The sequence below is a fragment of the Microcaecilia unicolor genome, chromosome 13 (assembly GCF_901765095.1).
Source record: "Microcaecilia unicolor chromosome 13, aMicUni1.1, whole genome shotgun sequence".
NCBI classification, from domain to species: Eukaryota; Metazoa; Chordata; class Amphibia; order Gymnophiona; family Siphonopidae; genus Microcaecilia; species Microcaecilia unicolor.
Genome location: NC_044043.1, coordinates 99,457,746 through 99,474,891, shown reverse-complemented (window position 1 = coordinate 99,474,891; position 17,146 = coordinate 99,457,746). Strand labels below are relative to the sequence as shown.

Genomic DNA, 17,146 nt, shown 5'->3' with positions numbered 1-17,146 from the left:
AAAAATGTTCATAGCGCCGCCCTAGTGCACAAATCACTGATGAGTAATTTTGGTCTTTATCTGCCATCATTTATTATTATTATATTTTCTGAACCAGACATTCATTCTTCATAGGCTTTTGCTCCATTTCGTCACCTGTATGTTTTTCTTCTTAAGTGTCTCCATGACCAGGGACAGTGCAAGGGTACTGGGCACCCTAGAAGAACCTTCTGCTTTACACCCTCTCCATTCATTTTTAGGGCCCGGCTCCCTCTCCACTCTTTTGATAAATAAAGCCTACACTCAATTACCTTACAAAGTTCTATAAAAACGTGTAAATGGACAACAAGCTTCTAAATACTGGTCAACATTTGTCTGGCTGTCAGGACTTACTGTTCTGCTTTGACTGCAGCTGGGTTTTGCTGCCCCCTAGAAGCTGCTGCCCTAGGCAGCCATCTGGTTTTGCCTAATGGTTGGGCCAGCCCTGTCCACGGCACTTTCTTAAAAATCTGTTTTTGTTGTACTACAATTCAGTAAGTGCCAAGAAGGTCTGCAAGAGGACACTCGGGTACTAAACCCTCCCTCCCCCCATTCATGGTCTCATAGGTGAAACAACCACAGTGACTCTCTCTGGTGACCATGAGGGGAGTCACTTTGTCTCAGCCACTGTCTCTCTGGAAGAATCACTTTCCCTGTCACCGATTCTCTGTGTGACCCTGGGGGAGTCACTTTCTCTCAGTCATTGACTCTTTCTTGCATGACCCTGGGGGAGTCATTTTCCCTGTGCTCAATTTTCTCACCACCAACATTGAAATTCTTTTACAAAAAATACTTTTCCCCACCCAACAAATTAGGATAACTCCCTTTCTAAATAAAGTCCACTGTTTATTTATTTAAAAAAAAAATCAACCTATCACTAATTGCCACACATAAAACATGAACAAAATAGACCATAATAACAATTCCATCTCTCTGTCGCTTTGAATACTGTCGTGCAATGTAGGTACAAAAACACCACACCCTTGAGGTGGCCGCATGTATGTGTCTGATACCTGAGCGTGAGACCTGTACCGTGATGTGACACACGTGAGCAGAACAAAATTCCAAACTGATTATGCAAATCAAAATGAGTGTTCATTTTTTGTTCATTTCTGGACTGACTGTTCCAGATGTTGGGGAGGATTTGTATTTCAGGCTGGTTAACGCCACTGACCTTGGTGTCATCCTGGACCTCTGAAGTTGCATTAGACTTGCTCCGAGGTTCCCTGGTGTCGCTGGACTGTAAATGTAGAGTGTGATGGAGTTGCCCTGTTTACCCCCTCCTAGTCCTTTTCACGGGTCTACTTGTCACCCGTCTGCCCTTTATTACGAACGTAGAAGACCATAAGTATTCTTCACCTCTTTATGCTGTATCAAACTTTAGACATCTCAGTGTGTCGATGCTTCCTCCTCAGAGGTCTCTGATCAGCTGTTCCCTTTGGATGTCTCTAGATGATGCTGTGTTCTCTCCTGCAGTCTCTTTATAGCTAGTGATGGCTTTATTCATACTTAGCAGTGGTAGGATGATGTCATCACAGCTGTGATGATGATGATCAGGACAGTGGCACCCCATCTTCACTGAGTTTCTTTCCATCCTTACTCTTATAGCTGTAAGTAATGTTTGGTTTGTTTTTTTAGATGAAAAAGCAGAGGAAACATTCTGATCTGGTCTCTTCTAAATCCGAGTCAGAACACTTTCAATGTCAGCATTCACTCTCTCCAGTTTCATTTTATTCTGCATGTCTCCACTGTGTCTGTCCCTGCCTTACCCCACCCAACCTTGTCCAGTGATATAAGGGACACTGGGGTGGGGGGTCCTAGCTTTGACCTCTGACCTCAGGAAGTTCCTGCCATGCTGGAACTTGGTTTGGGGGTTTGGGGTGTCACATTATAGCTTCTGGGGGTGGGTTTGGAGAATCTCTGTGAAAAGTCCTAAACAAAGGAGAGAGAAATAAAATGTCCATTAATATCAAACCAGGAAAAGGGTTCCACTGGAATTAGAAGAGCCCCCTCCCCCCTTACCCTTCTCACTGTACTGGGCTGCTAAAGGCTTTCTTTCCCTCTGTGTACCATAAAAATGACAGAGGCAGGCAGGATGGTATGAAGTAACTTCTAACTCTTATTTCTTGTATCTCTTTCAATTTATTTCACCACTCCTTCGCATTTTTTAAGTGCCCCCAGCTTACACAGCACTGTACAGAAACGTTGAGAGTTCCTGCTTCATGAAGCTTACAGTCTAGTGATGACACACAGTGACAGGAAAGAAAAAGGCACAGCGAACCTGTCAAAAGTGGGGAGGCTCTGATGCAAGGGAGGAAGAGGTCTGGGATTTAAAGCAATCTCCATGAGGTTATGGGTGGATTTGAATACAAGCAGAGGTTGCTCTATCAAATGCTTCCTTAGCTGGTGGGACAGTGTCTGTGGCTACGTTTGAGAACAGTTTTCAAACTGGTCGTTTTGGGGCAGTGAGTGGCTGCTTTTTATCTGTGCACATTGCACTAATTTTCAGAGAGAGAAACTAGATGCATATTTTAACTTAGAAACCTTGTTTGTACAGGTACCTTTTCCATAGAAAATAATATCCATAGAATTGAAAATGCAATCCTGCTCCCTCCGTGTGGACACCCAGTACATGAGCACAGATCACACATGTAAAGAGTTATTTAACTATAAAAGTGGCTTAAAAAAATCTCCTTCCTGGGTAACTGTGCCAGTGGGATTCAGACTAGGGTTGCCAACTAAATCTAGATTCGCCTGACGGGGTTGATACGGTCCTTGGGCTTACTGAATTGCATGGATGGATTTGTGTTTCTGATTTCCCCACTGGATTCCCTATGAAAAACCAGACTACAAGTCCCTGCATGCATTGGGGTAAGCCCAGCACTGGATCAACCCTGTTAGGTGAATCTGCATCTAGTTGGCAACCCTAAATCAGGCTGTGATCCAGGAAGAAAACACACAGGAAGGGCAGCACAGGCTCCGAACAGGGGTGGGTGGGTCTTTATCCTTCAGACAGTACTGGTAAGCTGTGGAAATTGTTACTGGAAGAACTGGTTAAAACGAGGTCAGATACATTCCTGGAGAAGAACTCCATAAACCATTATTAGCCAGGGAGACTTGTGTCCCAGAAATAAGCAGCGACTTTCCCAAATATTTACACAAACATCAGCCATTTAAAACATGAACTAAAATCAGAGTCACTCCCCCACTTGGGAGTAAGGTGCAGCATCGCCAACCCACATCACTCCCCTTTGTACAGAGGTAATGGTGAGGAAGGTCGAGGCATCTGAACTAGTTCATGTACATTTCACTATCCCTAAACACACCTCTGGGCAGGTCTCTGTTTTACCAGTTAAAACCTGCGCACAGTAGGGAAGCTATGTGGATGTTTAGGCAGGCAGAGGGAAGCGATTTCAGAAAATCAATTTACCCCAGTAAATTACTTGCAGAATTGTGGATTTGTTTAATACCGTTGTTTCTCACGTGCTAAATTATTGTGTGTTATTCTTCCGCTCTGATCTGCAGGGGAAGCTCTGTCCTTGCTATTTTCTCTTTGCAGCTGTATTTTGCACCAGCTGTGCAGTTCAGTATGCATTTAAGGTGTCTTATGATGACATTTTACATTTTAATGTATGCATGTATATAATTTATTTTTTACTTTGTATGTTTGATTGTGAACGTCCCAGAACTGAAGATGGAGTGGGGTACGAGTTTTAAATAAACAACTGAGCACTGCAATAATTCAGCTGGGTCTGTGGAAGGATTTTAAAGAGCTGTCCCTCCAGGCACATCCCAATTTGCCAGCCATGAGGGGGAGATTTTTATCCCTTTCTTTACTTTCTAATTTTTATATTCCACAGGAACTTTCAAAACCAGCTGAAAACTATTCCAGAAATCCCCCGTCCGTTCAACCTCCATAGAAGGTTCAAGATATCAAATCTTGCTGGGCTAGCGTCACTTCTTTTCATGGTGTAAAAGTTCTCATATCATGCACTAAAGTGTCTTACAGAGTTTCAGCATTTCTAAAACCAAATTGAGTGGGATGTAAAATATTTAACTAAGTGGCTGGAAGCAGTAGCTCTTTCACACACAAACAACCTCACGCCTCTGTCTTGCACTCACCTGCTCTCGACAGATGTCCAGCATGATTCCTGCCCGGACCAGGCACCAAAGCTCTCCAACCAATGAGATGAAGATGTGCAGGATGTCCATCCATAAGCCCACGGTCAGCATGAGGATAAGGAGTCCCCCCATCCTGACAAACGCTGTCTGATACACCATCTGCTCGCTGGGGTTCTGCCTCTGCTCCTCTGTGAACACAGAAAAGGACAATGAGTGCCAGCCCCGCTGTATCATCTGCAGAACATCCAGAAAGAAAATGAGAGGGTTCACAGTTTACAACTGAACCTAGTCAGAGCAACATCTTCAGTGAATATTAATACGTCTGGTTCTGAATCATCTCTGGTCACAGTGACGGCCTTATCCAGAGGGTCAGAATATTCCAGGTCTTTAGATCGTGTCTCCCACTACAATCGGCTCTATATAGAGTTACCATATTTTGTCCCCCAAAAAGGAGGACACATGCCCCGCCCCCAGCACACACCCCGTCCCCTTTCCCCTGTCACACACCCCGTCACCCCCCTCCCCTTACCCTGCATGCATCCTTCCTGTTGCTGATCTCGGTGCCGATTCAAAATGGCCGCCAAGAGTGGAAGTCTCGCGAGGTCATGTCAACTCTCGGCGGCCATTTTGAATTGGCGCTGAGATCAGCAACAGGAAGGATGCATGCAGGGCAGCGCTCCGGGCAGGAAAGAGGGGGCTCTTTCGGGCTCTTTCCTGCCCCGAAGGTGGAAGAGGTCACTAGACCACCAGGGCAGTAGTAACTAAGGGGAGGGGAGGATAACGATCTGCCTGTTTGTCCGGATTTCTGGACAAATGGGCAGGCAGGCTGGCGGGAGGGCCATCCTATAGGACGGCCCACCCACCAGCCTGCCCGTTTGTCCAGAAATCCGGACAAACGGGCAGATTGGCAAAACCCACCCGGTTGCCCGGACATGTCCTCAAAAAGAGGACATGTCCGGGTAAATCCGGATATATGGTGACCCTAGCTCTATAGGAATAACACAGCAGCCAGAGTCAACATTTTATATAATATCCCTGGGGAAAATGGTTTAAAAAAAATCCACCTCAGTTCAGTAAGAGACAAAATGACTAGGCCTTGACTAGGAAATCTCAGGCCTTGTTTTGGTTGTAGCTCAAGGTGAGTTCATTCAGGTTTAGGTATTTCCCTGTCCCTGGAGGGCTCACAATCTGAGTTTGTACCCGAGGCAATGGAGGGTTAAATGACCTGCCCAATATTGCAGGGAGTTATAGTGGGATTTGAACCCTGGCTTCCCTGGTTCTCAGCCCGGCTGCTCTAACACATGAGCCAAACATGAAACTAGGAAAAGGGGATCTGGGGAGGTTAAACTCTGGAATTTGTTGCCAGAGAATGTGGTAAAGGCGGTTAGCTTAGTGGGGTTTAAAAAAGGGTTGGACAGCTTCTTAAAGATAAAGTCCATAGACCATTATTAAAATGGACGGGGAAAATCCACTGCTTATTTCTGGGATAAGCAGCATAAAATGTTTTGTACTTTTTGGGGGATCTTGCCAGGTATTTGTGACCTGGATTGGCCACTGTTGGAAACAGGATGCTGGGCTTGATGGACCTTCGGTCTGTCCCAGTATGGCAATACTTATGTTGTCCAGTATTTCACCAATAAACACCTCTCTCTTTTGTAATGGGGATGTTTTTATCAGTGTTAACAACTATAACCTAAAATCAGAAGCTATTCCCATAATAAACCACCACAGGACATAGATGGGAATGCAAGCTCCAGCCATGCTCTGCCTTTCCCAGGGCACCAGTGAGTAAATGCCCTGGGGCTCCAGCTGCAGATTTCACCCTATGCCTGGAATCTCATTGCTATCTTCAGCTTACCTTGCATGTAGATCACCAGAAGCGTGTAGCAGATGGTGAGGGGAGTCCAGAAGCGGATGGCCTCGGAGGTGCTGAGAAAGTCCTTATTTATAAGAGCAATAGCAGCCAAGTCAGCTACCACAAAGGTGATCTTCAGGGCGCAGCAGAGCATGCTGGGAATACCATGCCAGTTGGTCAGCAGAGTGATGCAGATCCCACAGTATTGCTCACGGCTGTGGAGCTCATACATGGTGCAGATATGCTTGGACAGTCGGCGTGTGTACCACGTGATCAGACCAGCCAATCCCACGGCCAGGATCAGGTTCCAAGTGCGGTGGGGTGCCCCCTCCTGGAGGTAATGGAGGCTGCAGGTGATGCCACACCCAAGAGAGTACTGGCACATCAGGAACAACTGGCTGTTCTGCAGCCCCTATAAACCAACCCAGCAGGGTTATTTCAAGCAGCAGCAATACAATCAGAAAACATGCTACAAACCAAGACAGAATTTTGTTTTCTCAAAATGGCCACCCTTTATTTTCCTCCAAAAAATAAAGGAAATACCTGCATTAGATTGGAAGAGAGGAGAGTTTGAAGACCACCAGTATTTTGTAGACTGCTGGTAGCATTGCTTTTGGATGACAGGGCCAGTAACTGTAAATCACAGCAGTGCCCCAGACCCAGAAAAATATTAGAGAGGTACTCAAGATGCAGAGGAGGGATTATTAATTTAAAACAAATCGGAGAAAATAGTTCCTCACTCAATGTGTAATAATAATAATAATAATAATTGACGCTGGAATTCGTCGCCAGAGAATGTAGTAAAAGCAGTTAGCTTAGCAGGGTTTAAAAAAGGTTTGGATGGCTTCCCAAAAGGAAAGTCCATACACCATTATTAAAATGACTTAGGGAAAATCCATTGTTTATTTCTTGGTTAAGCAGCATAACATATATTGTACTGTTTTGGGATCTTGCCAGGTACTTGTGACCTGGATTGGCCACTGTTGGAAACAGGATGCTGGGCTTGATGGACCTTCGGTCTGTCCTAGTATGGCAATACTTATGTAGGTTACGAAGGTGCCCAAGACCAGAAGGACGATTATTAAATGACAGAGATAATGAAGGTGCCCGAGACTCAGAGAATAGTTTATTAATCCCTCAACTCCAAGACAGGTGTCGATCCCTGAAGTAAGGAAGATGTCTTTACCTTATTTAGTGAAAGAAGCATGGACACTGCTCTCAGAGAGAATTCCAGGACCACCAGAGCAGCCACACGAGATCCCACCACAGTGAAAATACCGGTGAGGAGGCAGAGGTGCAGGTCCTCCAGGAGAGACCTTTGCGCCCGGATCTTCTCTTTCTGTGTTCTCCTGTCTGGGTCACTGAAATACAGAGGGAAAAGCGTTCACACTCCTTCTAGCCATTCAGATAAATCAGAGCAGATAGGGACAGAGACAGTGAAATGATGGGGGCTACCGGGGCCTTGGCCCAACATAGCATTGGTAACTAGAGAGGTTGAGGAAGGGGCTAGAGACTTGTTTTCCGAATACCCACAATGAATAAGCATGAGATAAAGTTACATATTCTGACTTCAGTATATACAGATATGTTGCATATCCATTGTCAATATCTCAAAAACCAGGCCTTTCAGAGGGGTGCATGGGACAGATTTGTGAAGCCCTGTTCTGGAACCCCCTGCAGGCATCCCACTGATACAGCTAAAGCATGAATACAGCACAGACAGCTGAAAAGCAGACCTTCATTCAGGGCCGCCAAGAGCCAGAGCCGGGCCCGGGACAGGGCCGCCCCCGGGTCCCCCCTCGAGGTCGCCGCCCACCCGAGATCGCCGGGCCCCCCCGCCGCCCACCCACCCGAGGTCGCCAGGCTCCCCCTCCACCTGCTACCAGGCCGGGCCCTCGGAACTAACCTTAAGCCTCCTTTCACTTCACAGCAAGCAGCGGCAGGGCAGACCTTTCCTCCTTCCTTCCTTCCGTGCCCCGCCCTCGCGGACGTTATGTCAGGCAAGGGCGGGACACGGACAGAAGGAGTGGCCTGCCCTGCCGCTGCTTGCTGCGAAGTGAAAGGAGGCTTAAGGTTAGTTCCGGGAGTGACGGAGGGTGGGCCAGGTGGCGGTGCCGGGCCCCCCCCCGGAGGCCCGGGCCCGGGGACTTTTGTCCCCCCTGTCCCCCCCTCTCGGCGGCCCTGCCTTCATTAGAACCTCAAGCAGCTGTCACACTGAGACAGAATGTAAAGTATGAATACAGCACAGACAGCTGAAAAGCAGATTGACAGGCAGTGGGACTGGGGAGAAGGCATAACCCCCTTCCAGTTGAAAATCTCAGTGCCCCACTCCCAGCACTTACTTCAAGCACGTGATGAACAGATGAACCTTCATCAGGCTGCAGAGGGTAGAGACAGCACAGGCCCCCACCACACCTGGAAAGAAGAAAATCAAGAGGGTGAGAGGGAGGCAGAGTCCAGACAGCACAGGCCCCCCACCACACCTGGAGAGAGGAAGAGGGTGGCAGAGTTCAGACTGCCTACCTTGCAGGAGTGAATCTAGGGGGCTGCTGGATCCCCAGAAGTTCCAGGGCAGCTGAGGGAGGAGAGAAGTGAGGAAGCCAAGCATGTCGAAGTGCTGCAGCCGGGACTCTGCTTTGCCTGCTGGACGGTTCAGGCAGGCTCAAAGGTCAGCCCAAGGAGGGGTGGGGAAGGGGAAAGGAGTGCACTCAGCAGCAGTTAAAGAGACATGCCATTTGCAACCTGCCTTTTTTCCCATGTCTCCTTAATTTGCTGTTCTGGTGTGGTTTATTTTCATTGCTTCTATGTTTTCAGATGATATTTATCAAGCACCATGTGTGTAACTTGTCTCTGAGCCACAGGATCTCAACCCAGTCAGAGTTTCAGGGCTAGCCACAATGAAATTTATATCTCATGCATATTCATTGTGGGTATCCTGAAAACTGTACTGACTGGGTGTGTCCCAGGGAAATGGGTTGAGAACCCCTGTTCTGAGCCATCCTAGTCCTCCCTGACACGCCTAACCAGCCAGGTTTTCAGGATACCCACAATCTGCATGAGATTTGCATAGAATGGAGGATATGCCTGCAAATTTATCTTGTACATATTCATTAGGGATATCCTGAAGACCTGACAGGCTGGGCGTGTCCTTCTAAGTGGAGCACATGAGCGATTGCTCATACAATTTAGGGGTGTCGCTCACAGATTTTACATGGTTGCTCCTAGTGTGGAATTTTGCATCACGTAACTATAGTTCAGGTTCCTCTTTCCCACATATATCCCTTTCCACTCGCTCAGATTAAACGTCGCCTGCCATTGGGATGCCCAGTCTCTTAAGATCCTCATAAGGGAATGAGCAATCCATGAAAGAAATGTGCTAAATCCCAAATAGATTTGGAAAGGCAGTTGTCACTCAAACCCTGAAGATTATGACACCGGCAAGGAGCTCTTCAGCTGTCTCTGCTGTGTTCTCACTTCACCTGTATCAGAATAACACCTGAACATCTGAGTTTCGGCTGTCTGTGCTGTGTTCATGCTTTACCTGTATTAGCGTGATACCTGCATGAGGCTGTATTGAAACTCTGCTCGTCTGTGCTGTGTTTGTGATTCCTGCATAGGGAGGTTCTAATGATGATCAGCGAAGTTGCATCCTTACTTTTAATTAAATCAAGAGCATTGGAGTTTCCATAAGCTGTTGAGGAATTAATTAAAAAATAAAGATTTTGCTGGGCTGGTTTATCAAATTAAGGGTCTAAAATGTTTGCTAGTATAACTGATTTAAAAAGCACTGAGGCAGCCAGTGAACAGAATGGTGAACAGTGCTGCCGAGAGACAGAACCGGCCCGGGGCAGGGCTGCCGCAGCCGCCACCCACCCCCACCTGGAACACAGCTGCTGCTGCCGCAGCCGCCCCTCGCTCAGGCCGCCCGCCTGCCCCTACCCTCCTGCGTTTGTGTGTCTGCTCCTCCCCCGTGTCTCCTGCTCGTGTGTGTGACGGGACTGGGTTATTGTATTAATGCAATCACCTGGGTTCTGACAGCAGCAGGAGAGAGACAGACCCTAGCGCCGGGGCCCCCTTGGAGGCCGAGCCCGGGATATTTTGCCCCTCCTCTCGGGGGCCCTGAAGGTGAGAGGCCTGAGAGAGCAGCATTTCTTCCAGCCTGTACACACATCCCCAGGACCCTGTCCCTGGCCTTCAAGGAAGGTCTCTTATCTCCTCTGCCCTCCGTTGACAAACAAGGACCAGGCTGAGCAGACAATTCAGCACTCAATTCCCCTCCTTCAATCTGATTTTTATTGCTCTCCTGAGGACAAAACAGAGATGTTTCTAAAGGGGTTTTGGAAGCTCCGCTAGCTAAGCCTGTCCCTCGATTATGAATCCAAGCACAAAATAGCACATGTGTCCACAGAATTGAAGGTTAACCCAAACAGAAAGGAGGAGGTGAAAGATCTGGTGCTTAGCTTTTGGAACCTTCTGGTTCCTTCCACAGGAAAGACCTTAGAAAGGGCCCAGAAGCATGTCAAGAAATACATCATGTTCAATATAGAGATGGCGAAACCTTAGGCTCTATCTGTATCGGAGGTTCTCCACCCATCAGGTGCGTCTGTGTATTAAAAGAGGTACAAAACTCTTTTCATCAAATAATGTAAAAATAGTACATAGGTATTGCCATACTGGACAGACTAAAGGTCAATCAAGCCCAGCATCCTGTTTCCAACAGTGGCCAATCCAGGTCACAAATACCTGGCAGAAACCCAAATAGTAGCAACGTTCCATGTAGAACCCCAAAGAGTAGCAAGATTCTAGAATTCTAAAGAGTGACAAGATTCCATGCAGAATTTCAAAGTGTAGCAACATTCCATGTAGAACCCCAGAGTATCAAGATTCCATTCAGAATCCCAAGTACATAAGTGTTGCCATACTGGGACAGACTAAAGGTCAATCAAGCCCAGCATCCTGTTTCCAACAGTGGCCAATCCAGGTTACATAATACAATACACCTTATGTTGCTTATCCTAGAAATAAGCAGTGGATTTTCCCAAGTCCATCTTAACAATGACTTACGGATTTTTCTTTTCGGAAATTATCCAAACCTTTTTTAAACTCTGCTAAGGTAACTGCTTTTACCACATTCTCTGGCAATGAATTCCAGAGTTTTAATTACACATTGAGTGAAGAAATATTTTCTCCAGTTTGTTTTAAATGTACTACTTAATAGTTTCATTATGAGCCCTCTAGTCCTAGTATTTTTGGAAAAAGTAAACAAGTGAATCACGTCTACCTGTTCCACTCATTATTTTATAGACCTCTATCATAGCTCCCCTCAGCTGTCTCCTCTGCAAGCTGAAGAGCCAGAACTGAACACAGTATTCGAGGTGTGGTCTGGTCACACCATGGAGTAATATAACGGCACTAGAACACCCTCGTTTTTGTTTTCTGTTCCTTTCCTAATAATTCCTAACATTCTATTTGTTTTCTTAGCTACTGCCACACATTGAGCAGAGGGTTTCAACGTATCATCAATGACGACACCTAGATCCCTTTGCTGGTCAGTGATTCCTAACGTGGAACCTTGCATCACGTAACTATAATTCAAGTTCCTTTTTCCCACATGCGTCACTTTGCACTTGCTCACATTAAACATCATCTGCCATTTGGATGCCCAGTCTCCCAGTCTTGCAAGGTCTTGCAATTTTTCACAATCCTTTCGTGATTTAACAACTTTGAATATCACTAGTTATTCCCATCTCTAGATCATTAATAAATATGTTAAAAAGCAGTGACTCCAGCACAGACCCCTGGGGAACCCCACTGCCTACCCTTCGCCATTCAGAACACTGACCATTTAACCCTACTCTGTTTTCTATCTTTTAACTAGTTCTTAATCCATAATAGGACACTACCTCCTATCCCTTGCCTTTCTAATTTCCTCTGGAGTCTTTCATGAGGTATTTTATCAAATTCTTTTTGAAAATCCAGATACACAATATCGACTGGCTCACCTTTGTCCAAATGTTTGTTCACCCCCTTCAAAGAAATGTAGTAGATTGGTGAGGCAAGATTTCCCTTGATTAAATCCATGTTGGCTTTGTCTCATTAATCCATGCTTTTGAATATGTTCTGTAATTTTGTTCTTTATAACAGTCTCTACCGTTTTGCCCAGCACCGATGTCAGACTCACCAATCTATAATTTCCCAGATCACCTCTGAAACCCTTTGGCGTTACATTGGCCACCCTCCAATCTTCCGGTACCATTATAAATGATGGGGTAGGGGGGAGTCAATAAGAGTCATGGACAAAGCTGGTATTTTCATGACTAAGGGCCAGTGTTAGGGGTCACAGGGGCCCCAAGTGTGCCCGAAGTGGAAGGAGGCACAGGCTGTAGGGGCTCCCTCAGCAGTTTCTGTTCAGGGTCCTGTCCGCCCTGTGATGACTTCAGCGCTCAGCTTTACTGCGCCCATGTGAGGTTGGAATAAGCAGTTTTGCAGCAGCCAGGGTCTGTCATGTGACACATGATATAACATACGTTACTACTGCATCTCTGTATTCTGGCGGAGTGAAAACATAGCCTGATTTGGTCAAGTTCCTGGAAGAAAAGTCTGTAAACAATTAGTAGTAAGGTAGCCTTGGCAAACCTTTTGCTTATCCTTGGAAATGAACTGTAGGAAATAGAGCTACCTTTTCGGTTCTGCGGGTTCCTGTGGCTCAGACTGGCCATAGAAACTGGATGCTGGGCTCGCTGGCCCTTAGTCTGACTTAGCATTGCTCATTTGATGTTTCTCAGGTCACCCTTCAGCTCACATCTTGAGTTTCCCAGACAGACATTCTAACAGGGTCTCCCACAGCAATGGCTCTTGATAAACACAATCACATAGATCAGGGGTGGGCAACCTCGGTCCTTGAGAGCTGCAACCCAGGTAGGTTTTCAGGATTTAACCATTGATCAAGTACTTTACATCACATTCATTGTTGATTTAATCATGAATTGATAATGAATGTGACAGTTGGGCAAACTGGATGGACCGTTCAGGTCTTTATCTGCCATCACTTACTATGTTACTATGAATATGCATGAGATTAAACAGGTCTTATAAATATTCATTGGGGAAATCCTTAAAACCCACCTGGGTTGTGGCCCTCGAGAATCAAGGTTGCCCACCCTTGATATAGATAAATCAAAAATAAGGTTAACAAACAGGTAGGAAGTGTCACCTTAGTCTAACTCAGGGGTTCTGAAACCTATCCTGGGGGAACCCTGGCCAGTCAGGTTTTCAGGATATCCACAATGAATATGCATGAGATAGATTTGCATACCAAGGACAGGTTTGGGAATCATTGTAGAACCACAATACTTTATTCATAAATATTCAGCAAATGTTGTCAGGCAGAACTTGCTTATCCGAAGAATGTAAACTAATGGGATTTGGCCCCTTTCTCTGGCTCATTTGGGACTGGTGGAAGATGGGTTTAACAGATTAATGGCTCTTTTCCCTCCTCTGTTCTTGAAATGCAGAGAGGATAGGATTTTGGTGTGTGTGTGGGGGGGGGGGGGGGGGGGGGAAGCTTGTACTGCTCTTTCTGCTGTGCCTGTGGAGTTTGGTCTTCTTCCCATTTTTCTTTGCTGAGTTGGATGTATTTGGGCTACTTTGCTGTCTTGAGAACCAGAAAAAGAAGCAGATTAGTCCGGTGCAGGCATTCAGTGGCCATGTCTGCCTTTCCTTAACAACACTTCTTTACAGGATCGTATCCGATTTAATCGCTTTCTATGTCTGCCACTTGGCAGGACTTCTCCTTTCCAGTGTCCAGTATGAAATCCACCCTCCCAATCAGCGGTCAGAGGGAAAGAGCAGAGCCTCAGCACAGAAAGAACAGGAACACAGGTGCTGCCCACTATTTTGTCACTCCAGGTGGCCACTTAGTTTACCTAACAGAAGTTCTGGCCCTGGGTAACATTACATCCCCTGTAAATCCGTCATCTGAAAGGCGCAGGGACTTGTAGGTCAGCAGTAGAGGAAAAGCTGCCAGGTCAGTGGCGTAGCTATGAATGGGCCCCAGGCAGAAAATTGAGATGGGTCCCCAAGCTAGTGTGGGGTGGGGGGGGGGGGGGAGAGAAATAATGCACATTTTCCACAGCTGACCTATGGATGGTCTTATGGACAAGTGGGCTGTCCCTCAATTTTGCTGATTTGTGGCTTTTTTTGGACCTAGTGCATCAAGCCATCAATAGTTAACTTGATTTGGATGGCCTCATGGCCAAGTGAGATGGCACATTTTTTCACACCTTTTGAGATATCAAATAAATATTGATGGCTTGATGCACTAGATCCAAAAGCTGCATATTGGCAAAACTGAGGGTAAGACCATCCCTATTACAATTAATAAATTCAGAAAATAAATTTTCTTCTCTGCCATTGTGTCTAAGTATTGCTTTGCTTTTCCCTGTTTTGACTTCTCTCTCCAGGGTTTTCTGTCCCTTTCAAACATTTCTTCTTTCTGTATCTGCCATTCGTCTTTCCTCTGTGTCCCCATCCATTCTGTTCAGCATCTCGCCTCTGTGTCTCTCTTACTCTGTTCAGCATCCCCTTTGTGTCCCACTCCTTATCTTTCCCCTGTGTCCAGTATTGCCCCCCCCCCCCCGTGTTCTTGTCCCAATGTTCCCTCCATAGCTAGCATCTCTTTTGTGTTCCTGTCCCTCCCCATATCCAGCTTTTCTTCTCTCTCTCTCTTTCCTTCCTCTTGCACCCCCACCCACCATGGTCTGGTGTCTCATTCTCTTGCCCTCCGTTGGTCCAGTATCTCTTCCGTCACTCCCCCCAGTCTAGAATTCCTCTCTTCCCCTCCCCCTTGGTCCGGGTCTCTTTTGCTCTTCCTTTCTACACTCTGCTCCCCACAAAACCCCTTGGTAGGTTTGGCTTCTCTCCATCCCCCTCCATTGCACCTGGATCTAGCATCTCTTCATCCCCCTTGCCCTCCCTATGCCAGCGTGGGTCCAACATCACTCTAACTCACCCTCCTTGCCAGTCCCCCAAATGTTGCAGCGGTGAAAATGGGCTGTCTCTGGACTCACTGCAGTCACATTGCACCAGTAGTTCACTCATTGTCACCAGGGTGGGTCCTTCTGTCCCTTCTACTTAGAGGCTTATCAGTCCCCTCTGGTAAATTTAGGACCCCTCCTCTCACGGCATCTTCCAAGCCTCCTCTGCAGTTTTGGCTCCCTGTGAAGCTCTGTTAATTGTGAACAACACACCAAACGGATTTGACCACTTGCATCTTATATGCTGTTTGTTGAAATATCACAAAACCTCTCTAAGGTCATAGTAACATAGTAGATGACGGCAGCTACTACTATTTAGCATTTCTATAGCGCTACAAGGCGTACGCAGCGCTGCACAAACATAGAAGAAAGACAGTCCCTGCTCAAAGAGCTTACAATCTAATAGACAAAAAATAAAGTAAGCAAATCAAATCAATTAACGTGTACAGGAAGGAGGAGAGGAGGGTAGGTGGAGGCAAGTGGTTACGAGTCAAAAGCAATGTTAAAAAGGTGGGCTTTCAGTCTAGATTTAAAGGTGGCCAAGGATGGGGCAAGACTTAGGGGCTCAGGAAGTTTATTCCAGGCGTAGGGTGCAGCGAGACAGAAGGCGCGAAGTCTGGAGTTGGCAGTAGTGGAGAAGGGAACAGATAAGAAGGATTTATCCATGGAGCGGAGTGCACGGGAAGGGGTGTAGGGAAGGATGAGTGTGGAGAGATACTGGGGAGCAGCAGAGTGAGTACATTTATAGGTTAGTAGAGTCCATCCATTTGCTCAACAAGAAAAGGTATGATGTGATACTTATGTATACTTGATCTCAATTTGTCCCTGCCACTTCCAGGGCACAGACCATAGAAGGCTGCCCCGGCACTGACCTGATTCTCCAGCTACTGAAGCTGTCATCGAAGCCCCTCTCCAGCCCATCCAAATTTCTGCAGCCATGATCAGGGCACAGACTGTGGAAGTCTGCCCAGCACTGCCTTTGCTTCCCAATTACTGGTGTTGCTAACTAATCTCTGCTAAGCTTCTTTGGTTCCACACCTTCTATACAAGATTCCTTTGTGTTTGTCCCACACATTTTTTAATTCCGTTACTGCGTCTCCACCTCCTGTGGGAGGGGCATTCCAGATATCTATTACCCTTTCAGTGAAAGTACTTCCTGACATTATTCCTGAATCAGTCCCCCCTGCAACCTCAATTCACGTCCTCTTGTCCTATCATCTTCCAATCTCTGGAAAAGGTTTGTTTGTATATTAATACCTTTCAAATATTTGAATGTCTGTATCATATCACCCATCTCTCCTTTCATCTAGGGTAAATCTTCAGTTCATCAAGTCTTTCGTCATACGTCTTGTGGCGCAAACCCCATACCATTTTCATTGCTTTTCTCTAAACCACTTCAAGTCTTTTTTACATCCTTATGACCTCCAAAAGTGAACATAATACTCCAAGTGGGACCTCACCAACGACTTGTACAGGGGTATCAGGTATTTCTTCTGCTGGTTATACCCCTCTCTATGCAACCTAGCATCCCTCTGGCCATGGCCAACGCCTTGTCACGTTGTTTCATCATCTTGAGATCCTCAGACACTATCACCCCATGGTCCCTCTCCTGAGCTGTGCCCATCAATCTCTCTCCTCCTATCTCGTACATCTCCTTTGGATTTCTGCACCCCAATTGCATCACTCTGTACTTCTCGGCATTAAGTTTTAACTACCAGAACTTTCACCATTCTTCTATTTTTTTTTGAGATCTCTTCTCATGGTTTCTACTCCCTACGGGCTATCCACTCAGTTGGCAATATGTATACATTATTATTAAAACTTATATTCCACATTATCCATCGTTCTAAGCAGATTACAATAAGAACAGTCATAGTAAAACAGAAGACATAATTCAGTAAATGAACATTGTAGGAAAATCACAGGAATAGGTTGAAACACGATGCAGTTCCGCGTATCTTACATTGAACATTTAGTGACAGTCGCTCAGGTTTCTCCCCAGCTGTAGGCATATAAAAAGAGTAATGTTTTAAGTTCTCTTTTGAATTCTATGAAGCTGGTGATATGTCTGATTCTCATGGGTAGCTTGTTCCATACATGAAATAGATTTGCAGAC

General features: G+C 46.1%; 1 protein-coding gene across 1 annotated transcript; it reads right to left on the bottom strand.

Annotated features, from left to right (window-relative positions):
* Nucleotides 1–881: 881 nt before the first annotated feature.
* On the bottom strand, nt 882–8,650 carry TMEM82 (transmembrane protein 82). Its single transcript, XM_030186122.1, has 6 exons — nt 8,519–8,650; nt 8,338–8,410; nt 7,182–7,356; nt 5,999–6,407; nt 4,141–4,328; nt 882–1,950 (listed from the first exon to the last, which is right to left on the bottom strand). Exons 1-6 carry the CDS (start codon nt 8,601–8,603, stop codon nt 1,855–1,857), a joined length of 1,026 nt encoding a protein of 341 aa, XP_030041982.1. The 5' UTR covers nt 8,604–8,650; the 3' UTR covers nt 882–1,854.
* Between the last annotated feature and the right edge of the window lie 8,496 nt (nt 8,651–17,146).

Excerpts from the sequence above, each read along its gene's own strand:
- TMEM82 (XM_030186122.1), bottom strand. The coding sequence starts at position 8,603 with ATGCTTGGCTTCCTCACTTCTCTCCTCCCTCAGCTGCCCTGGAACTTC. Across the intron at positions 7,357-8,337 it reads CTGTTCATCACGTGCTTGAA|TGACCCAGACAGGAGAACAC; the intron begins GTAAGTGCTGGG and ends TCTGTATTTCAG. Across the intron at positions 1,951-4,140 it reads TGGACATCTGTCGAGAGCAG|GACTTTTCACAGAGATTCTC; the intron begins GTGAGTGCAAGA and ends TCCTTTGTTTAG.